The 24399-nt window shown below is 37.1% G+C and overlaps 3 protein-coding genes across 8 annotated transcripts; 1 reads left to right on the top strand and 2 right to left on the bottom strand.

The window, feature by feature from the left end:
- Positions 1-2980: 2980 nt before the first annotated feature.
- On the top strand, positions 2981-9840 carry LOC306874166 (C3a anaphylatoxin chemotactic receptor-like). Of its 2 annotated transcripts, none has more exons than XM_079423994.1 (2): positions 2981-3102; positions 6909-9839. In XM_079423994.1, the coding sequence occupies exon 2, from the start codon at positions 6916-6918 to the stop codon at positions 7978-7980; it is 1065 nt and encodes a 354-aa protein (XP_079280120.1). In that variant the 5' UTR covers positions 2981-3102; positions 6909-6915; the 3' UTR covers positions 7981-9839. The 2 variants fall into 2 exon arrangements, with proteins under 2 accessions (XP_079280120.1, XP_079280119.1); XM_079423993.1 differs by lacking the exon at positions 2981-3102 and adding an exon at positions 4067-4143 and having other exon boundaries at positions 6909-9840.
- Positions 8155-19229, bottom strand: LOC306874167 (centromere protein Q-like). 5 transcript variants are annotated; one of them, XM_079423997.1, is made up of 10 exons: positions 19192-19212; positions 18997-19106; positions 18789-18862; positions 17212-17266; positions 15924-16008; positions 15766-15834; positions 15552-15681; positions 15167-15286; positions 15000-15077; positions 8474-10024 (listed from the first exon to the last, which is right to left on the bottom strand). In XM_079423997.1, the coding sequence occupies exons 3-10, from the start codon at positions 18852-18854 to the stop codon at positions 9866-9868; spliced, it is 762 nt and encodes a 253-aa protein (XP_079280123.1). In that variant the 5' UTR covers positions 18855-18862; positions 18997-19106; positions 19192-19212; the 3' UTR covers positions 8474-9865. The 5 variants fall into 5 exon arrangements, with proteins under 5 accessions (XP_079280121.1, XP_079280123.1, XP_079280122.1 ...); XM_079423999.1 differs by having other exon boundaries at positions 8477-10024; positions 18997-19069; XM_079423995.1 differs by lacking the exon at positions 18997-19106 and having other exon boundaries at positions 8155-10024; positions 19192-19229.
- A 233-nt stretch (positions 19230-19462) lies between these two features.
- On the bottom strand, positions 19463-24206 carry LOC306873890 (large ribosomal subunit protein uL16m-like). The gene is made up of 5 exons (XM_079423422.1): positions 23930-24206; positions 23716-23787; positions 23259-23407; positions 21331-21624; positions 19463-20316 (listed from the first exon to the last, which is right to left on the bottom strand). Exons 1-5 carry the CDS (start codon positions 23985-23987, stop codon positions 20125-20127), a joined length of 765 nt encoding a protein of 254 aa, XP_079279548.1. The 5' UTR covers positions 23988-24206; the 3' UTR covers positions 19463-20124.
- Positions 24207-24399: the final 193 nt, after the last annotated feature.

Below are 24399 nucleotides of genomic sequence, written 5' to 3' on the forward strand. Positions count from 1 at the left end.
TGTTTGATGTTTTGATCGGAACGGAAGAGTGGTGTTTTGACCCGAGACTAGGCCGCCTCACAGTCACCCAGCTGCCCTGCTGCACGGGCTCAACCAGAACCGAACAATGTACAGGACTCCCTGAGCTAGTCGCATCCAAACAGTATCTACAGCCCTCACATTCTTACTGTCCTCAGCTAAAGTTTGGATGCGTGTCTCTAATTCTGAAATCTTCTCTGTCAGCGTAACTATTTCCCTGCATTTATCACATGTGAATCCCTCGTCGCCGACAGAGAGAGATGAACTAAACATGTGACATGAAGTGCAAACAACAACAGCAGGAGAAGAAGCCATTACTCACCGTGACTGATGAATGATACCAATTTAACTTACCACTTACCACTGTTGTTTGATGAACTCGTGAAAAACAGACTGATGCACTGCACTCGCGGTTTTAAAAAGCGAACGATCAAATTAAGTTAGATTAGTTTGATAGATAATACCAGAAATATGGTGGGAATTAAGTTATATATTATCACTTTAAACAGCAGAGAGTGAAAGTAAGGTAGCTACAAACGCAAACCCCTCAGAAGCACAACAGACAGAGACAGACTGAAGCAATGCAAAAGTGCCTTTATTAATTAAATTTAATTATGCCAACCAAACACAGTGCAGGGATTGTTGGCACAGCAAGAGAGCAACCGTATACAAGTGCTGTGATAAATCTGTTAGTCGAACAGAGTACGCATTGCAAGGTTTTTTTAAATTATAAATTAAACCAAAATGAATAGAATAGAATATGTAAGTGCTAGTATTAATTGGTCAGGTGCTGGTGAAAAATATGTTTTTTGAAAACGGCTAAAGACTGCTCGGATTGAGATAAGCAGCTGTGATTTTGTGATAGTGTGTATGAAGTGTTTGTCAGTTTGTGGTGTGGGGAATTGGTCGCTGATGTTTTATTTATGAAGAGTATTGCCAGGTCATCAGCAGTATGAGTCGATGAAGGAGGACGAAGAGGAGAAGAATAGGACAATATTTGTCTGAGATACAACTATTTGAAAATCTGGAATCTGAGGGAGCAAAAAAATCTAAATATTGAGAAAATCTCCTTTAAAGTTGTTCAAATGAAGTTCTTAGCAATGCATATTACTAATCAAAAATGAAGTTTTGATATATTTACAGTAGGAAATGTACTAAATATCTTCATGGAACATGATCTTAATATCCTAATGATTTTTGTCATAAAAGAGAAATGTATAATTTTGATCCATACAATGTATTGTTGTCTATTGATACAGATATACCTGTGCTACTCATGACTGCTTTTGTGCTCCAGGGACATATATGTCCAAAATTGTAATAAAAAAAAAAAATGTTTAACATCTTGTTGCAATATTTTATGAAAATCAAGATTGAATATATTTGGTCAAAATCCTATGTTATAAAAAATGATGGTAATGCTGACCTAAAATGCAAAATGTTTCTCTCTCTCTCTCTCTTCACCGTTCCCACATCTCAAACCTCAAATACATCAAATATTACCCTTATTAGACATAGCTTTTGAAGTAAAGATTAAAGAAAATACTATACAAACCTTATTGAAACAACCAGTTCTCAAACCTCAGTCATAGGTGATCTATTTTGATCTCAAAAAGGTGAGGAGTTTGCATCTATGGTTGTTCATTTTGATGTGGCAGTATGTTGTTTTAGCAGTGGAAGAGAGCTGATATACACAGCCAAAACTTTATATTATATAGACAACACAAGACAAGACACAACCTACTAACAAGGACGCTGTTAATTTAGTTAATTCAGTGCTGTCTACAGGTTTGTAATAAGCCGACAGGATCAGGATAAACGTTTGAACGAGACGTATAGTGAGCAGCTGTCACAATCTGACCTAATATTGTTCAAAACCAAAATATAACAGCTGTTTTAGTGCTGATTATAATATAATAACTTCCAGAAACTGATGCATTTCTGTCTCACTTACTGCTTCACACACAGAGCAGCAGCTTCATCTATTGGTGACGAAAGGAACGACACAAACGGATCATTTCGTTTGGAAAAACACCACGACACCTGCTGGTCACTGCTGAGTACAGGCCTGAAGATAAAACTCCATATTTAGCAAACACATGACAGGAGAGTCAAATTAAGTCACTTTATTATTTCTACACATGTTTATTTTTTGCATAAACTTGTGTTTTTTGGCAAGCAATGGCTTAGTGCTTGAAACTAACAGGTAACTTGAACGATTAATATGGTTTAATATAGAAAAAAGTAACAGAAATACACACAGCCTGAAGCTAAAACACTCGCAATCACATCCCACCTAAACAGTCATATCTGTCTTCATACCCAAAACAACTCACAAACCAACATTAATATGTGACCATGCACCACAAAACCAGTCATAAAGGACAAAATTTTTATATAAAAGCTGAATAAATAATCTTTCCATTGATGTATGGTTTGTTATGATAGGACAATATTTGTCTGAGATACAACTATTAGAAAATCTGGAATCTGAGGGAGCAAAAAAATCTAAATATTGAGAAAATCTCCTTTAAAGTTGTTCAAATGAAGTTCTTAGCAATGCATATTACTAATCAAAAATGAAGTTTTGATATATTTACGGTAGGAAATTTACTAGATATCTTGATCTTTACTTAATATCCTAATGATTTTTGTCATAAAAGAGAAATGTATAATTCTGATCCATACAATGTATTGTTGGCTATTGCTACAAATATACCTGTGTTACTCATGACTGCTTTTGTGCTGCAGGGTCATATATATATACTTAGATTGTAAACACAAAAACATACATTATGTGAGAACACAGAAGAACTCAATTCTCACAGTATGTGAGAAAAAAGCCACAGGAGTTTGATGGTATCAGTCAAACCAACACATCTGAAAATCGCTGAGTCTAATCTCGTGGTTGATTGAGAAGAAAGTTTCAGTCGTACTGAGCTCACGATGTCTCAAGGAGTGAAGCAACACACATGTACACTTCAACACTTAAGACACGCAGACAAGCCTCTGCTAGTTTCAGCTCAAGAGCAGTTTACACCTGATAAATGAAACCTCACTGCTTTAATAGTAGTGTCTGCTAAGGTAAGAATCACTGTTAATATTGCATATAATTATGGTTTTGGGTTTGTATTAAACATCAGTAACTTGTAGCACAGCGTTTGTTCTCTTTGATTCCTCAAATCATGTCTTGCTGAAGAGAGTTGTGGAATCCAGGGTAATTATAGCTAAATAAAAATCAGAAAAAGACCTTTTAATTATTTGAAATGAACTTTAACAGAAAGAAAATGTAAAGAAATTTAAATAAAATAAATAAATTAAAAATAAAAACTATATGACATTTACAAAAAACACAAAAATTACTAAAACGTCCACTAAAAATAAACTTACAAATGAATTAAATTGTTTAAAAAAACAACTATATCTTAATGATAAAGAATGTTAATTTAGTTAATTCAGTGCTGTCTACAGGTTTGTAATAAGCCGACAGGATCAGGATAAACGTTTGAACGAGACGTATAGTGAGCAGCTGTCACAATATGACCTAATATTGTTCAAAACCAAAATATAACAGCTGTTTTAGTGCTGATTATAATATAATAACTTCCAGAAACTGGTGCATTTCTGTCTCACTTACTGCTTCACACACAGAGCAGCAGCTTCATCTATTGGTGACGAAAGGAACGACACAAACTGATCATTATTTTTAATTAAAGAATTTACACAGGCAAACACTGCTCATATTTCCTTCAAAAAAAAAAAAAAAAAAAAAATCGTATTAATAATTTGTCAAAGAAAGTATCATTTAAAAAAATACCTCTGCACTGAAATGAGCCGTAATGTAAGACCTAGATTAGCATTTTCTGAACTGCCTCTTATCAAACCAGTGCAGCACATGAATGAAGCACTATTAGCAAACTATATTTAGATTGTATTTCCATGCTGTTCATTAATGTTGCAATCAAATCGAAAGGCAGTGTCGAGCTTAAACCCTCCCACTGATGAGTTAAAGCACAGAAACACTCCCTCCGAGAGTTTTTCCACTTCATCAGAGTCAAACACCCATGCCAAAGCTCTCAGATCTCGCAGTCCATGCATGCAAGTCGACCAGAGCCTCGTGAGAAGGTAAGACACTCTCCTAAATCTCAACTATAACTGATCTGCTAGACCCTCTAAAACATTAATAAAATACAAAATCAGTCGAATCTGAGAGTTTAAGTTAGTTGAAACACTCTCATGGAGCAAACGTGTTCTAGATGAGCAGCGCTGTAGGTGTGTTTTGCATGCCAGGAATGCATTATGGATGTGTGTTAACAGGTTGTGAATGTGAGGATAGCTGTGGGTGGAATAATGCTATGCCTTCAGGTGATAAAGTTAACATTCTTGCGACTCACTGAACATGCACAGCATCACGTCGCATGACCTCTAAACCTCACCTGTGTTTGCTAGTGCACTGCAAAGGTGTTCAGTGACTGATAAAGCACTGATGAGAGATGCTTACTATCTAAGGAGAGCTCTATCAGGTCTCCTCCGGCCTCTAGAGATTTTTCACCTGTATTCTGGTTAAAACAAAGTAAAAACTGTGCATCATATGATTTGCAGAATCATTCATGCGCAAATGCTCCACTTTAACATTTAAAGGGACAGTACATCTGAAAATTAAAATTGTGTAATTTATTCACCCTCAAGTTGTTCCAAACATGTATAAGTTTGCTTGAACACAAAAGCAGTTACTCTGAAAAATACCAAACACTTGACTGTATGAAACAAATAAATTATGGCAAAAGTACAAAGTATACTTCAAATCCATATTGGATATCTCTTAAGACTTACTGCTATTAAAAAACAATTAAACTTGTACATTGCATTGCTTAATATTATGTGTTTTAATGTCACTATTGATCAGGATGATATGATCTCTGTATAATATCAGTGCAAATATTTAAGCATACTTGCAATATTTCCACTTTAGCACAAATATACTTAAGTATATATCAGCTGGACTAATACCGCACAATTAAAATGCATCAAGTACAAAATTAGTTTGCAGACTTTAAGTATAGCAGTTTAGTATACTAAAAGTAAAACTGCAGGGTATTTTTAATATGCACATAAATATGTAAATGTATTTGTAGTATACTTCGCACAAAATAAATGTATTTCAAACATCTGCAGGATAGCCATTGACTTTCATAGTATTTATTACCCCATACTACGGAAGTCAAAGCCTACCAGCAACTGTTTGGTTACCACAATTCTTCAAAACATCTTATTTTGTTTAGAGGTTTGAGCACATCACTAGGAGAACTAGTACTTTTGATGATTGATTGTGCTCATTGAAATGCTTATTATTTTTACATTTCACCATTTTAATCTGTGGGCGGTTGCATAGACTGTTAGACTAGTCTTACAAGTTTTTCTTTAAGTCAGTTACATAATGTCGACTGGTCTAATGTGAAACCCTCAGTTAACCGCTAGTTGGTCAAACTTTAAGTTAAGTCTTAAAGGGACAGTTCACCCAAAAATGAAAGTTCTGTCATCACTTACTCAACACTGGAGTTTCTCTCTTCTGTTGAACATTTATTTTAACCAAAATGGGATAAAACAGCATGGATGTCAATAGGGACGAACAAAATATCTTCTTTGTGTTGAGCAGAAGAAAGAAACTCATATTAGTCTGAGTAACTGATGAACTTTTATTTTCGGGTGAACTGTCCCTTTAACATTGTGTTTGTGTTTATGAAAGCACATGATGTTTGTGCTCCCTTACAGTGTATTTTAGTAGAAGTAGTGTAGTATTATTTGTATGAAAAACAGCAGTCTAAAAACATTCAGTATAAATGCACACGTTATAGCTTAATCACAAATACATGCACTATAATTATACACCATTACTCCTGTAATAAAATTCAATGTGAATATCCCACATTTCTGCCACAATACCATGGTGTAGTGAGTGTTATTCTAGTAAATCCATGGTAAATGATGGCGAGGTGTAGATTGAAAAGCCTTCTGACTGTCTTGTTGCACATAGTGTTTCTCCCGTTCGGCTAGTTTAAATTAAATCAAACATTTATCGAACTCTTCATATCGTTTTAATCGAGGAAAATTATATCGCAATAATTATCGTTAACGAATTATCGCCCAGCCCTAGTCTTAAGTGAATATAAACTGTTGGGAGAATATCATATATTATATATCAGTATATCGAATCCATTCAGTCAGTTTTAAAGGGGCAGCAGCCTAATTTAGTTACTGTTGTCTGTGTCCTTATATTACAGCAAGTGAAGCTCAGTCATTTTTCATCCGATTCCAACAAATCATATGTGTGACCCTGCAGCACAAAACCAGTCATAAGGGTCAATTTTTGGATTTTATAGCTGAATAAATAATCTTTCCATTGATGTATGGTTTGTTATGATAGGACAATATTTGTCTGAGATACAACTATTAGAAAATCTGGAATCTGAGGGAGCAAAAAAATCTAAATATTGAGAAAATCTCCTTTAAAGTTGTTCAAATGAAGTCCTTAGCAATGCATATTACTAATCAGAAATTAAGTTTTGATATATTTATGAACAAAATCTTTACTTAATATCCTAATGATTTTTGTCATAAAAGAGAAATGTATAATTTTGACCCATACAATGCATTGTTGGCTATTTCTACAAATACACCTGTGTTACTCATGACTGCTTTTGTGCTGCAGGGTCACACAAATCATTTTGGAGAATGTGAAAATAAACATAACTAATTTTTGAAAATTTGCTCGTTGTGACTCATTTTGCCAAGACAGGTCACAACTGATATTTTAGTCCAAAGACTATGACTAAAACTAAATGTGCCGTCAAAAGTAACACTGATGTGAATTTTTCACTGTATTTCCACAGAGAACCAATGTCTACCCCAGCGCCAACCACCTCGAACCACACCAACTCCACCATGTACCCCAGCGAGGGCATGCGTGTGGTGCAGATGGTGGTGACCGTGATGATCTTCATCGTTGGCGTCTCTCTAAACGCTCTGGTGGTCTGGGCGTTGGGGGTTCGAGTTTGGTGCCGCAACAGAGGAGTGACCGGCGAAACGCAGAGCGCCGACAGCTTCCGGATCTACGTAGTGAACCTGGCGCTCGCAGACTTGGTGCTGTTATTACGGACGCCGCTGATGCTGCCCTACTTAGCCAACCACTTCAATTGGACGCTGGGGGAGCCTGTATGCAAGCTGGTGATTTATTTGCGATGCCTGGGATTGTACGCGAGTGCGTTTTTGCTCTGTGCCGTCGCGGTGGAGCGCTGCTTGTGTCTGCTTAGACCAGTTTGGGCTCGATTGAGACGCCCTCGTTGGGTCGTGCCACTAGTTTGCGCCGCAATATGGGTGTTGGCGGCAGTTTTCGCCATTCCCTACATCGGAACAGCCAGAGTCATTCTCTGGGAAAACCGTAACGCGTGCATTGAAAGTGATTTGGGAGTAGGACAAGCCTTAAATGTGTTGGAGACCATGGCGGGATTCTTGCTACCTTTGGTGATCTTCTTGTCGTGTAATATTGCAGTGATTTTTTGCGCAAAGAAAGCCGAGAGCACTATGTCTTCCCCAACTTCGTCTTCTGGACCGGGTTACACATCCAACCGTCTGACCCGTCTCTATCGTGTACTCTTCCTCACCATGCTTCTCTTCCTCACTTGCTGGGTGCCTTACTTCACCTGCCGCTTTCTGAGAGCGCTTTCTCATGATCGGCCGGAGTGGAAGAAGGTCAAAGGAGGAGCGACTGCCGCGGCGTACGTGGCACTGTTTCTGGTTTACATTAAAAGCGCGCTCAACCCCGTCTTGTACGTGTTCGCGGCTCGTGGACTCGGCCGTACAGTTCGTGCCTCGCTCGTTTCCACCATCGAGCGCGTCTTCAACGAGGAGCTGTCGGAGTCTTTGCGAAGAAAGTCTTTGCGAAGGAGGGACTCTGAGTTTTAGGGGAGCTGCTGATCTCAATATCTGAGATTTCAGATCTGCTTGTTTGACAAATGATAAACACTGACTACAAGCAGAAAACACGTACAGCATCTCAAGATTTTAACTGAGGCTGAGGCTTCGTTTGATGGACATGAAAGCATTTAGCAAAAGCCATTCTGTAACTGATATGATTGGGTGATGCATTTCATTATAGGACCTTACAAGCAAATGCAAGGCTTTCCTTCCTGTGATTAAAGGCTGGTCATTTCAGGCTTAAATTAAGCATAAAAACTGTTCTCTTATATTATGCAAAAGAAATGTGCCCTACACTCTCAGAAAAAAAAGGTACAACGCTGTCGCTGTGCACTTTTGTACCTTTTAGATACTAATTATGTACTAATTTGTCCCTTTAAGGTACTAATATGGGCTTTTTATGCAGCTTTTGTACCTTTTTGAGTCTACATAGAAATTTTTCACCAAGATTACTAGCAAAACATTTAAAACAAGAGCCATTCTGTGACTGATATGATTGTTTTAATTTTGGATTTAATTGTGATGCATTGCATTTTAGGAACTTACAAGCAAATGCAAGGCTTTCCTTCCTGTAACTAAAGGCTGGTCATTTCAGGCTTAAATTAAGCATAAAAAATGTTCTCTTATATTATGCAAAAGAAATGTGCCCTACACTCTCAGAAAAAAAAGGTACAAAATCTGTCGCTGTGGTGGTGCTCTTTCAAAAGCTGTGCGCGTTGTACCTTTTGTGTGTTCACACTTGTCATGTTTGGTCTGATTAAAATAGACTCTGGTGTGATTACTTGTTAGTGTGGTTTGAGTAAGTGTGAACAATGCGTTTCGAAACCCTGGTGCGCACCACACAAGCGAGGTGGTAAACGAGGAGATAAAGTGCCTTTTATGAGCTCTTTGTGAGTTTGCAGGTGGTAAAAATCAAATCATGTGACATGTTCTGGCAAAATAAGTCACAATGAGCAAATTTCCAAAAATGTAATTAAATGCTGTAATTCTGTTTATAAAGCATGTGTATAGATACTAATATGTACACTGTAGGCAGTGTTGAGTAAGTTACTCCAAAAAAGTAATAAAGTACTTTTAGTTACTAATTACATCTTCAACAGTGTAATTAGATTACTGTACAAATTACTCTCTTCAAAAAGTATTTAATTACTTATTACTCATTACTTTCTAATTCCTATTATTGATACAAGGATAGACATGACATGTTCTTTTAATTCTTTCAAATAAATAATACATAACTACATCAATTATTCTGGTCACACTTTAGATTAGAGTCCAATTCTCACTATTAACTAATTATTAACTATGACTTCTGCCTCAAAATACTCCTAATTAATGCTTATTAATACTTAGTAAATTAGTTATTGACAATTAAGTTTAAGAATTGAGTACGATTAAGGATTTAGAATAAGGTCTTGCAGAATAAGACATTAATATGTGTTTTAATAATAATAATAAACAGCCAATATCCCAGTAATATTCATGCTAATAACTAACTAGTTAATATTGAGAACTGGACACTAAAGTGTTACCAATATTCTTATTAACTCAAAGTATTTAAAGTGAGAAGGGAACATAAAAAGCATGCATTTTAAGGTTAGACTTTAAATTTAGATGTTAAATGCACTATTGTATTGTATAGTGTAAATGTTCTACAGTCTATACACAGCATTAAGTTCAATTACATAAGAAAAATTACAGAAAGTTCCCATTAAAGTGAATCAGAAAGTGAAAATTGAAGTCCAGCGCTTGATATTGCAGCATTGATGCGTGATAAGAATGTTATTTCTGTGTCTAGATCTCAATACAAACTTGTTGTTTTCAAATAAACAAGCAGTTATTTTGTTTATCAGCCGTCGTCTGTGTGTAAAGTTTAGGTTCTTTGTCTGAGACGGTCGGTCCGGGGCTGTGTCTCTGCATCCACCTGTTTATGAGTGAGCTCTAGAAAGGCCCTCACATCCTCGAGGACAGGAGCCGTCCGAAGCGTTCTGACCACTGCCGGAGGATCGGGGACGAGCTTCATGAGGTGCTCCTGGAGGACCAAACACACAGGAGTCAGTAAATCAGGCTTTTAAAGACCAAGTCAAGAGATTTTATGAATAAATTGAAAGTAGGGGTGGGCGATAATTCGATAATGATAACTATCGCGATATAATTTTCCTCGATAGAACGATATGAAAAGTTCGATATAATGTTTATGCGCCAAAAGAGGACCGAAGCTAGAGCAGAAGCGTTTACTCGGTTACGCAAGCATTAAAGGGGTCATATGATGCGATTAAGTTTCCCTTTCTCTTTGGAGTGTTAGAAGCTGACTCGTCCACGCCCTCCTAAAACAGCTCATTTAAACACACCCCACATGTCTACGTCACGGTGTGGGAGGATTTGCATAACACCACCCAAATGTATACACAATGAAAGAAGGCGTAACTATTACTCTGGCTGTAGTATTGTTGCTGCCGCCGGCGTCATGTTCTGGAGACGCTGTGTTTGGTTGTGAAAGAGAAAGTACTGTGTTTGGGCTTCCAAAAGAGGACACAACTAGAAATCAGTGGTTAAGCTGTATTTACAACACTGTTCCAGAACAGTTCAACCCAAATATTAGAGTGTGTGCAGCGCATTTTACAGAGGACTGTTTCCTGAACCTGGAAGAGTAGCATTCAGTCCTGGCTGTTTCTATAAAGTGGGGCAATTTCAACTTTGCGAGGACAGTCTGGCGCTTCTGACTCACAGCCTGTAAGTATGTTTCTGCTACTGACGATTCAATCGTGAGTTTTGAGCAGTGTAGAGTAGTGCTTGTTGTTTGTTGTTTCTCCGATACGAGTCATTATAATCAGTAATTATGTCCCCACTGGATGCAGCAAATGTCTCATTTATAATGGGTTTTATTGTTTTAGTCTCGTCGCGCCGGGACATGGCATCATAATACGGTGAGGGGCGTAACATTTCCGTCTCACGCTTGAGGTATTCGGCCAATCACAACGCACTGGATAGCTGGCCAATCAGAGCACGCCTCGCTTCTCAGAACGATGAGCTTTGTAAAAATCGACGCATTTCAGAAAGGCAGGGCATAGAGGAGCAACAATAATATACATTATGTGGAAAACAATGTGTTTTTTGAACCTTTGAACCTAAACATATTGCATTACACCAAATACACAAAATAATGATCTTTTTAGCAACGTCATATGACCCCTCTTGAATTCAGCAATGAACACAAATGACTCTGTGATTTAAACTAATTTAAAGACAAATTTGAGAAACACTGTGTGCAACGAACAATAGAGTCAGAAGGCTTTTCAATCTACATTTACCATCATTTACCATGGATTTACTGTAGTAACACTCACTACACCATGGTATTGTGTTATACGTCCGTCTCATAATAAGTTCGCAACACTTATACAACTTTCAATAGACCTCCATTACTTTTTAATTAATTTAACAAAAAAGCAGCTTCTCAAATACTAGAATATGGAAATAATTTCTCCTCCTGATCACAGCAAAAAAGTAATTTCAGTTCTTTGTTTTTTTAAAGATGTTTTTTAGTATTTAAGTCTTGTCTTCTGAAAAATTCATGAAAATTAAGTGAGTTAATGATTAAAATGAAAACAAACATCAGCCAATTGAGTCGGAAAAATCTTAATTCAAAGGGAAAATCTTATCTTCATTTTGCAACTGAAGTAAATGTATCTTGTTTAAAGGATGTTTAAATTATTATTATTATTTTGCAGTGCATTCAACATCTATTGCCATGACTTTAGAAATTTAAGACTTTCTGCTGTTTTAAGACCTTAAATTGTGGAAGTAGTAAAATTTTTTTAACACCTTCAGAAACCCTGGTAATTCAGAAAATGCTTCAAAACCAAATGACCTGCTTGACTTGACTTAAGCTGCAATTAGGCCTATATACAACCATTCGTTTTTTATCTCAGTCCCACATTTGTTGCGATTAACAAAAGCACACTGTGAATCACTTGCACAACATTTCCAAAAAGTACCCTGTTCAGTGTTGAAACTGCTTTTCCTGAAAACATTGCATCAAGTCTGTCTGTATTACTCTGTTAATGTTCCGTGTAAGGTGAAGGCAAGTTTCTCAACATGTGTTTTGAGTTCTTTACACGCTATAGGGTTCATTTCCGTGAAGATGTGATGAAGGTGGTGTTAAAACCTCTCGCTATATGTGCAGGACAAACAATATGCTGTTGCCACAAAAACACAAGCGGCCTCAGCCTGAGAACCAGGACACACTCGGCTGATTCATTAACCACAAACTAAGCATTAAGCCTTTTGAGAACAACTAGACAGTGCTGTTTTATTGATTAAAATAGACGCTATAATTCAAAACACTGCTTGTGGTCAATGCGAAAACCAAAAGTGATAACATCAAGATCGATATTACTCAGATCACAACCAAATTAACAAAACAACTGAAAGGTTATTCTATTTGGGAGAAATGTCACTAAAATGTGTCCCATTTCACCCAAATTCAAAAGGAGCAAGAAATTACATTTTGCATAAAGTAAATAAAGTTTATTTTTAGAACTATTAGGACTTTCAGCTTTGTGACATTTTCATGGCAAATAAACGCATTTCATCAAACCTGTGATTTCCAGTGTTTCTCATTACTCTCACATTTCTGTAATACAACGTTTTGTTGTTGTTTTAATTGAAATCAGCATAAAAACAGCAAACTATGTAATCCCATTTCCACCACAGGATACAAAAAATAGAAAACGTAATAGACTTGTGTAACAATTCAAATGTTTTCCTTGCGATTCTGATTGCGAGTTGTGAACTCAGAAATGTGAGATATAAATGCAGAATTGTGTTATAAATTTGCAATTCTGTGGAAAAAAGTCAGAATTGCAACATGTTAACTCACAATTGTACGTTTATAATACAATTCTGAGAAAAAGAAGGCAAGATATAAACTCAGAAATACAAGACATAAATGAAGAATTGCATCATAAATTCACAATTCTCTGAAAAAAGCCACAATTGCAAATTGCGTCTTTATTGAAAAGTCCAAGATAAAAACTCATAATTGCGGGAAAAAAATGAATTGTGAGATAAAAAAAAATGTCAACTTTTACCTTTTTATTCAACGTTATTCATTCAAACAAAAAAGTCAGAATTGCAAGATATAAAGCTATAAACTTTATTTATTTTATGGCGTCATGGAAATGGACTTCCATAGTAAGCAAATACAATTTTTTATGTAATCCATTACAGTAATGTCAAAATTGCGCAACTGTCACAGAAATAAATTCACAATGCAAAAAAACTGAAACGGAAGTAGCGACTGTCTTTTCTTCTCTACTGTGATGTATATCCGAGTGAAACGGCATCTGAAATGAGAGGGCGGGGCTTGATTTTGTCCTTCGGGAATTGATTAAATGTTTTATTTATTAGGGATGACGACGACGATCAACAGCACAAAACATGCTTAAACAGCGCACGCGAGAGAGAGAGACTGCCTGAATGACTGAGCGCGTCCTCCATCAGATTCAGGTTAAGTCATATTCATGAAACAATAGTTTGCGATGTCCTAAGAGTAATGTTGTCATAATATGCTAATATATTTTCAGTGTTTAAGGGTAGCGTACTCCCTCATGACTGATGTTTAATTTTTGATTAAAGATTAGGGATGTGCGCTACGACTAATTTGACTGTCGTTTAAACAGAAGTTTTGTATCCGACTAGTCTAAAAGCTAGAAACCCCCCAAAAATGACAAAAGAAAAAAACTATGCGTGTCTATATAACAGCCTACACTTGAAATACTTAATCTTTGAATCACACTGTCAAATCCCTCAATGAATTCTGCTAAAAATAGGTCACGATTATACCATATGCTTCCCTCACGTTATCATCATTTAATTTTAGGCGGTCGTTAATTAAACAGAAAAAAGGAAGAGCATACACTCAACATTAACCAGTGCATAGCTTATTTATTCAGATCGGCTGGAGCAATGCAGAAATGGAAAATCAATTAATAGACTGATATCTTGATTCTCACCTTTATAGATTATGTTAATATATAGTGGGCGATGGTCTAATAATGTAATCTATTAACTAGGCTATGCATAAAAATGTATGGGTGTCATGCCATAACACATTTTTAAAATGACTGACTTTATATTTAATGTGAATTTAACATTGAAAGTTAATGTGAATAAAAACATTGCAAGTTAGGCTATTAATCATAACACTTTCAGGGTACAGAAAGAGAGCAAATAACATTTTCCACTGAGTCTAGTTCAAGCACTCTCAAAAACTCCCATTAAAATCACTGAAAGACCAGAATTGTGATATGACGAATAAACTTGATTTCATTAAATCAGTAAACAGTTATATTTCTGCCGTTCCAAAAGCGCCACCTGCTGGCAGAGAATGAAATTGCATCTCCAATAAGCCTGTTGTTTTTGTTCGGACCAATGCGAAAATTGTTTACATTGTACATGTGTGTGTACTGTGTATATTTATTATGTATGTATAAATACACATCCATGCATGTATATATTTAAGAAAAATGTTATGTTTTTATATTAAATATTTATAAATTATATGAATATAAATATATACATGTAAATATTTTCAAAATATATACTGTATGTGTGTGTATTTATATATTCATAATAAATATACACAGTACACAGATATTTTATGTAAATAAAAACTTTTATTTTGGATCCATGTTAGCTTTTGTTTGAATATGCTTGTGTCATCTTCACTTGCTTCCGCGATCGTCGTTGCCAGGGTTGTGTACGTATGTGTTAGGCAGAGATTTCAAAAGAAGGGCGAGGTGCTGTTGGGCTATGGGCATGTTTGTTTTGGTGCTTTCAAATATCAACATCGTTTGGGAAAAAATCACTTAATGCACCTTTAAGTAAAACCTAATTTATCATTCATTTGACTTTGTGCTTAAATATGACTTCTTCAAAGTTAAGTGAGTAATCTCGACTGTAGGTCATGGGTTTAATTTGACCGGAAATGTAGTGTGATGTACCTGTAGCGTCGGCTCGCTGGCTGGGCGAGACGGTAAAGCAGGAAGACGCAGGACCGTCTGTTCTGACAGCTGGAGAAACTGGAACAGATCAGAGTCAAACACCAGGATTAAACGACAGCTAGAAACCTCACAGACTGTTCAAGTGAAACCATCAGATCTGTATGAACCTCCTGTGCATTCTCCTCTTCATCCTCTAGTTTGAGTCTCATTATCCTGCATTTCTCCTCCAAACTATCCATCTGCACCTCCATCTCCTCCAGAGTGCTAACAATTGAGCGCACGTTCTCCTAAACACACAAAGGGTTAATGAGCGGATGTGTCATGAACAGTTGATCATCTTAATTCAGGGTTTCTGCAGGATTTTTAAGATCAAATTTAAGACCTGCACAAATAAAAATAATACCATATGAGCGGGGTAGGGCAATGTCTATAATAGTGCTGTCAAACGATTAATCGCATCCAAAATAATCATAAATAAGACTTTCTTGTACATTTTAAGACTTGTATGGCCTTAAATTTGATGCAACTAAATTGAAGACTTTCTGTCATCACCTCTAGCGCCTCGAGCGTCTTCCTGCCGTGCTCAGACTTCTTACTCTCTGCTTTGAACTGATGGGACACATGCATAATATCTCCATGTTTCCTCGGAGGAACAGAAAGCTGTGCACACTTAGCCAAGAACCTACGAAAACATGTCACGAAAGAGTTAGGCGCCTGAAACGCTGTGGTAATACCAAAGGAGATGTTTTGGATGAATGTGTCTTACTGTGATTTGAGGAGGTTGAGATGCTTCTGTGCTTCTTCTTTTTCTTTGCTTTTCAATGCCAGTACAGACCTAAGTCAAAAGCATGAAAAAACACCACATTCAGACCGTGATGAAGCAATCTGCACGCACATGTAATAATTACACAACATGTTACTCACAGAACAGACAAACCGAGCATGTTCTCCAGAAACAGTAGAGATGATTTGGTAAGCGGCTTCCAGTTTCCTTTATTCTTACTCTTTGCTGAGGTTTTAACAGAAAATCAGAGGAGAAAAAGACAAAAACAGTTGTTAGGCCATAAAACAACAGACCATTATATTCAGACATAACACAAAATTAAAGAAATAATTCAGCTATCAATGCCAATTCTGTCATTATTTGATGACATCACAGACCTCATGCACACGTTTGCATTAGGCATGCGCATATTTACAAATCTTCATAATCATTTTCATTCAAATTAACAATTGTTTAATCAATAAACATAAATACAGGCGCATTTTTACTGCAATGCAGGATTTTAGAATCATTGAGATACTATTAGTTTTTATTCATTTGAATCAGATTTGATATTTCCTGTTACATTTCAATGTTTATGTAATTTGTATTTTTTTTCTTGTGTGTCTATTTATTAAATCTGCTTTGTATTAATTTTTTATTTAGTGTATTTAGTTTGTTAGTTTTTATTTTTAGTGCACATTAAAATGAGAAATATTGAAGTTAAAATGTTTTTATGGTTTTAGTTACCTATAACAACCCTGCCGCAATATAAATATCAATTTTACAAAAATATATACTTAATACCTACCAGGTTTCTCTATGTAAAATTGATAATTCAAGAGCATGTTAATAAATTAATGTTTAGTATTTTAACATTATAGTGTATGTTGAAAATAAATAATGTTTTTATGGATTGAACAACCTTTCTAACATTTCTTTTGACTTTGCACTTTAAATTTTGACCTATAACATGTTTATTGTGTGAACGGTGCAATAGTTTGTGCAAAAGCCCATTTGATTTGGTTTTTAATGTGAAATATTAGTAATCATGAATATGATTTTGCAAGATATTCAGCGATTAATTTAAATTTCACATGTATGGACTGTTTATGATACTTTATGGCACTTTCTGAAGCCTCACTGTCTGCTTTCACTGCATGATAAAACACAGAATAAATAACCTGTTTCTCTATTTGTTTGTTGTTTTACAGAAGAAAGCAAGTCATACTTGTTTGGAACAACGTGTGTGTGTTAGAAAATGATAACAGAATTGACATTTTCCGAGAAAAGAGGAAACACTTTTCAGTGCCTATTGTTTTGTTTGGCAAGCTTTCAGAAAGAAGAAACTCAGCAGGTTGACAAATGGGTTTCAGAATAACCTCACTTTACGCAACGAGTCTGCAAATACATTCAAGTACAGACATCTCCCATCATTTCTCAACTTACCGCTGTGTTTCTGAGATGTCTCCGGACAGGGGCCTTCAGCTCTGGGTTTGGACGCCTGGAAGAAAGTGTTGAGCATGTTTATACTGTAGCTTTCATTATTTTTTATCATATTTGCTGAGTGAAATCTAATACTTGTTTCTAACTAATTCCAAGAGCTGATTCCAAAAAAATAGTGTCTGTTTTTGCTGGAGCACATCTCACAAAATATCATGCATTTCGTAGCATTTTTGCTTTTCACAACCATCTGAATGGTGACGAAGTCTTGTTTTATCCCTTAATTAGCAGAAAAACACCATAGAGACATGATTCATGTCTTCATATGAGCCACATTACAACTATTTGTTCAAAATGTAAAAGTTTTTAAGCCAAGTAAAGGAAATTAAAGGAATAAATTGAATGGAACACAATATAAATGCATCTTGATTTAAGGATGTTTAGATATTTGTATTGGAAAACAAGACAAAAATACAGAGGAAGATATTTATTTTTAGCAGTGTATGCAACATTTAATTCCATAACTTTATGAATTTAAGACTTTCTGCCCTGATTTAAGACCTTAATTTTAGGAATTAAGAGTTTTTAAGACGTGCAGAACCCCTGTAAACAATTCTTCATTCTTATTTAAAGAGAAAACAAAAAAGCTACATGATGGAAAGTTTGCATTGATATTTTTAAACTCAGAATCATCCAATCAAATAATATTATGCTTTTTGGTAAATCAGCATTATTTTTTTCCAAAACGAGGGGTTTATTTTTAATGCATAACATGACATTTGGTTTAGAGAACTTGAAGTTAACAGTCCACTGTTTTACTTCATTTTTATGAACACGGTATTTAAAGGAAAACAATATTATACACCATAAAATGCTACTGGGGTATAAAGTCCCTGAATCGGTGCTGTTCGGATGCGGGATTTCTTAATATACTTGAAAATATAGTGAAAAATAACAACTTATTGTTTTGTTTTTTTGGTGTTTGGCTGAGTGTTATGTTAGAATCATTATTATACTCTTATACCTTTTGTTCTTTAATATTTTGAATCGTTTTTAGCTTTAATTTTTGTTTTCATTTAAATGTTAAGTTTTGATATTTTGTTGTATGCATTTAATTTCTTTATTTTAAATGTGTATATATAGTATTTATAATGTTTTAGCGTTTAGTTTTGGATCTGTTTTAATACTACAATCGATTGCTTCTGTTGTCATCATTTGTAAGTCGTCTGCTAAATGACTAAATAATAATAATAATGTACAGTCATGTGAGAATAAAGGCTTTTTATTTTTCACTATTTTTCGAGTGCCTTGGCGTTACATTGATTTTTTTGATTATGATTTTTGCACCAATCACAATCTTTTCCAGATGCACTTTAGAAGTGACAGCATAACAGATCCGATTTAGAGTATATCAAATAATATCTCAAATTATTATTTTAGCATAAAGTCAAAAATCAGGAAAACTATTTTATTGATAATGAATTTGACAGCGTATGCATTTATGTGGATGTTAGTAAATTGGGACATATGTAAATTAAGTATGAATGAATGAAAGATGAATAATAATACCCAGAGGTTCTCACTTTATCAGTCTTGGCTCCTCTGGGGCCCCGTGTGGAGGCCCTTCCTGACCCTCCAGCTGCTTTCATTGTGAAAACTGCACAGAAACACAGTGTAAGTGTACAAACCCCGAGGAAACCTCAAGCTAACATGTCAAATATCTCTCTATAATGATGTAAAAAACACTAGATATGCTTTAGACAGCACTATAATATCGTTTATAGTAAGTACCATGGTATACGGATAAGGTAAACAGAAAAGAAGGATCAAATGTATCAGTGTAGAAACAGCAGCTGCTTTCTCACTAAATACACACACACCGATGAGAAGAATAAGGAAGACTGTAACGAGAAGTATATTGGTCTTTAAACAAACAAAACTCGCTAATTAATCGTCAACACGGACAGCGTCTTCTTCAGGACTCACCTGATTCCCGCCACACGGCTCAAAGCGCGAACTGAACTGCGCATGCGCGGCCAGAGCCGACACTTCCTCCCCGAGATGCTCTTTTTTAAATCAGCTCATATTTTATAGAATATTAAACGGAGCAGTCTGGAAGCTTATTTTCGCTCCGGAATAAAAACAATAAAAAAGGTAATTTTGACGAAGAAAGAAAGTATGAATTATGAGATATAAACTCGCAACTGCAAGAAAAAAAAAGGTCAGAATTGTGAAATAATTTTTTGTTTGTTTTATTCCATGATGAGGGGAAAACAACTGAGAGATATAAATTTAGAATTGCGAGAAAAGGTCAGAATTGAGAGATAAAAAGTCGTGATTACGCTTTTTTTATTTCAGTATTTTATTCCGTGGTGGAGAAAAAAAAAAAAAAAAAAAAGATGTAAACTCAGAATTCCGACCAAACAAATTAATTTAAAAAAATCAAAATTGCAAGATATAAATTCGCTTTTGTGAGGATTTTTTTTTATTATAAAATTGCAAGACACCGATTCAAAGTTCTGAAAAAAAAAAAATGAGATAAAAAAATAGCAATTACCTTTTATTTATTCTGTGGCAGAAATACGCTATGCTTCATGTACAAAATTAAAAACAAACTTCAAAGAAATCCTGTTTATTTGTCTTATGTCTTCAACATTTCCACACAACATCCACTCACACAACTGCACATCTGATAAAAGAATGCATGATCTCTCTACAGTATCATAACCTTTCCAGAATGGCACACTTAATTGTTATCACATCTGCAGAGTGCTGCAGAAGACGCCTGATAAGTGAACGCCAGGCCCCTCAGAGCAGCAGATATTAATCAGGTGTCTATTAAAGCATTCTGCACCACATCCTGGTCTCGAGAAGAGTGTTTTTCTTCATTTGTGCTGATGCTGCAGCTTCTCAGACACGCTACACCCGTCTGGGGTTGAAGAACTTCCCGGCGTAGCGTCCGTGATTGTGGATGTCGAACGGGCTCAGGACTTTGCGGATGCCTAGCATGTTGGAGCGGGCGATTGTCTGGAAGGTCCAGGGGTTCTGGTTGTTAGTGGCCCGTTTGGTCTGTTCCTCATACAGCGCCGCCAGACTCTCCCTGCTCACCACCTACACCACAAACACATAATACAGACAGAACCGCTGATCTGCGCTCAATCACATCTCAGCACACACACACATTAAAACCACTGGCTTAGAAACCCTCTGGTAGTCTCAACTTTGGAGTCAAACACTGTTGTCTTGTTTCTCAGGGCAAATATCTAAACGTTCTTAAAGGGACAGTTCACCCAAAAATGAATATTCTGTCATTAATTACTCACCCTCATGTCGTTCCAAACCCATAAGACCTTCGTTCATCTTCAGAACACAAATTAAGATATTTACGTATAAGAATACGCCTTTCCGATAAAGAAAAACATTTAACATTTTAAACAAACTTTTCTGTTCTAAAATGCCTAAAGGTCTACCAAAGTAGGGTTGGGAATCCAAAATCAACTCCAATTCCAGAATCAGATACTTAAGGTCAGGAATCAGATATTTGTTGTAAAATTTAAATTTCAATTCCATCTATCAATTCCTGTGTGCACATCTTTTATGTAAGTGGTGAAAAGGGGCTGTTAAAAATGTATTTATCTTTGAATCGTTCATTAAAAAACCCTGATTCATCCAGTAATGAAACGAGTCAATCTTGAGTGAGTCATTGAATCATTCCATTCACAAATTCCAAGAGATTTTGTTCAGTTCTCTAATATTTGTTCTTCAGAATTGTGAGAGAACTACAACCTTATATTTAAACAAGTCTCAATGTGTCCAGAATCAGCTCTATTTTGGACACAAACAGCTCTTAATGGAGTCCTGTTTTTATGCAGCCGGCTGATATTTGTTCACGATATTCAGCAGCAATTCAATATTTTACAAAGAGACACAGAATAAATGGACACTGGAATTGAAACTGGGAAACGGATAAGAATCGGAACTGATAGAATTATACCCAACCCTATACCAGAGGGTTAAGCACACAAAACACACACTCAACCGGTTATTGCCACATCGTTTGGGAGGAAAACAGATTATGAAAATTCATAAAGAGGAAGTTAGAAACTAAATGCACTCAGAACAGACCTTGGCTGGAAAGGGAAGCTTCTTGGCCACTTCTTTGAGCACGGCCTCCACCTCTCCCAGCTCCACACGACCTCCGACCTCCACCACCAGACGCCCGCATTTGACCGGAGTCACGTAGTGGTCGATGGCGCCCTTCCCGCCGCCCATGCGCTGACCCAGGCCCTTCCTCGTGATGGGTTTATACGGGGCTTTGATGCGCCACACTGCAAACGTGCGGCTGGGATCCATGCGGCGGTTGATGGTGAGCCTCATCATCTCCATGTGACCCCAGTGAAGATACCCTCCTCCCAGAGCCTACACACACACACACACACACGTCTTCATTTCAAATCTGTTTTACTAGCATTTACAGTCACAGATGTAGAATGGTACATCATAGAAAGAAACGTATAGAGACAGAGCACATTTAGGCCCCCGGGGGGGGGAAAACAATCCAACGCTCTCCATTGACTCTGTATTGCAGGAAGCTGCCGATTACCTTTCCCTCCAGTGGGTGCTGTTCTCAGAGTAATGTGACACGTTGCGCTCTACTTTTGTCTTTAAATGTTCATTTTTCGTGTCGACAGCTTATAAAAATGCATTTCTGGGTTTTTTAGCTTGTTTGCCGTGCACCTCGTCACACAGCAGCTTTTAGACATTGTTCTGTTTTTTGTTATAAGTCAGAAATGACCAGGAGGCAGCTGCCTGCAATACAGAGTCAATGGAGAGCGTTGGATTGTTTTCGGCCCCCAGGGGGCGTGGCCTAAATGTGCTTTGTCTCTATTGTAAAACAGATAGTTCCGGTCCTTGATTCTGATTGGTTGAGCCACGTTCAAAGCCATTGTAAATGACAAAGTAACAGACCTTTGTTTACGTTTGTGTGTTGCTCGGCAACCACTTTGTTGCAACCTCAACCATTTCTGAGGAACTACATTGTTTGGCGGAAGAATAATGTTTTTATTAATACCATTTTAATTTGTGAAACCTTACTAGGTATATGGAATAACCGTTTTATAAAAGCAATAAGCCCGTGATGCCGTGGTTTACAGTGTCGTTCCTAACAACACCCCTCAGCTGTTATAAATTCACTGTAAACCACGGCTTCTTGGGGCTTATTGCTTTAGTAAACCATAGGAAAATGGGGGAAGTCGTGGCCTAATGGCCTAACAGCCTAATGGTTAGAGAGTCGGACTCGTAATCGAAAGGTTGCGAGTTCGAGCCCCCGGCCGGCAGGGATTGTAGGTGGGGGGAGGGAATGTCCAGCGCTCTCTCCACCCTCAATACCACGACTGAGGTGCCCTTGAGCAAGACACCGAACCCACAATTGCTCCCCGGGCGCTGCAGCATGGCTGCCCACTGCTCCGGGTGTGTGTTCACGGTGTGTGTGTGTGTGTGTGTGTGCGTGCATTTGTTCACTACTCACTGCTGTGTGTGTGCACTTGGATGGGTTAAACGCAGAGCACCAATTTCGAGTATGGGTCACCATACTTGACAATACGTCACGACTTGAAACGGTCCATTATTGATCTCTCCCACAAACCTTCCCCTCATTTCCACTGCTGTTTAGTCTTGTGACTGTGCTTTAAAGAGCTGTTTGTCTTCATGAAAACGAGAACCGAGGGAATGTTTATGGGAACTCAAGGTTTATGGGATGATGTTGTGAATCAGTTTGGTATAACAGTGCTGAATTTGTGCTGGTCAGACGAAGTCTTAGCATTGAAAATAAACTCTGCTCCTGCTTCTGGCTTCTTGGCTGATAGAAGACGGTTCAGAAAGTTTGGGGTGTTCTGGATACCAGACAAGACTTGCTGTTAACAGGTTTGGGGTATTAGACTGCTGACTAGTTGTTCTGTTACCAGACAAAACAGATATTTTCTGACAGGATCTGGCGTCCGGAGCCGGATCTTCATTTTCTGGTGTGGAGGCATGATCTAACACTAAACACTGACCACGATCCCGTACTGCCCGTCGCTGAAGGTATTGTCGCTTTTGGCCGGTCCCTGGATGTCACGCAGCTTCTTCATCTCCTTCTTCGCTTGTTTCAAGTTGGGGACCTTTTCCAGGAACTTCAGCTTGGGCTTGTCTGGCAGAACCACGTCTGCATGAGAGAAAACCACAGCGGAAGTCACACACTCGAGTCTATACCACACTATATAACACCAAAAAAGAGTTTATACAGCATTGTCAATTTTGTTGCATTGCGGAAGCTTCCTCGTATGTGTAAACATACCTGGCAATAAAACTAATTCAGATTCAAAACTACCTTTATTAAAACCAAAAAATGGCTTAGTGCAATTATCAAAACGCAAATCAATCTGAAAGCTGTCACTGGTTTGCTGGAAGGGTTTGGCCAGCATGCATGAATGAAGCGGAGCTGCGAGGTGTATCTGTATAAAGCATCAGTACCACTGAAGTCTGGGGGCACTTCATAAGTCCTCAATCCTGCTGACAGCAGCTTCAGCTTCTTCTGAACAACATCTGCATTAACACAAACATTTCAGACATTGCACAGCACCAGATATCACACGTGACAAGCACTCTGGAGATGATAATAATCATCTAAAGCAGACAGAAGAAAGAGTTCAATCAGAATCAGAAGCATCATTATTTCCTGACTCACCCGGATGACTTGATGCCCGGACAAACCCCAGAGACGCGCGCTTCAGTGCTGAGAACATGGCTGATTATAGAATTTAATTCTATACACAAACGCTATCAATCTTCATTTCTTCTGAGTTGTGATTCACAGCAGAACCTCGCGGGTCCACAAGGTCGCTGCCATGTTTGATCAACATCCGGTCCGTCGGTGAAATTCAGCCGGAAACAGATCCGCGCGTCACGAGTTCCGCCTTAATTAGATTTTTACTCCAGATGGTTGTAGTTTGAACATTTAAATAACTCCGCAAATCATTGACAAATAAATACACCTTAGTACTTCTGCAGTGTTTAACTATTTAAAATTATAATGTAAATTATATCCAAAATGTATTATCTACTAAACGAGACATTCACCCAAAAACGCTAATTAGGCATATTTATACTATTTTAAGATTTAGTACGCTAAACATCTGAAGCCACGCCCTCATGTCA

Source organism: Barbus barbus, assembly GCF_936440315.1.
Source record: "Barbus barbus genome assembly, chromosome: 8".
Taxonomy (NCBI): Eukaryota; Metazoa; Chordata; class Actinopteri; order Cypriniformes; family Cyprinidae; genus Barbus; species Barbus barbus.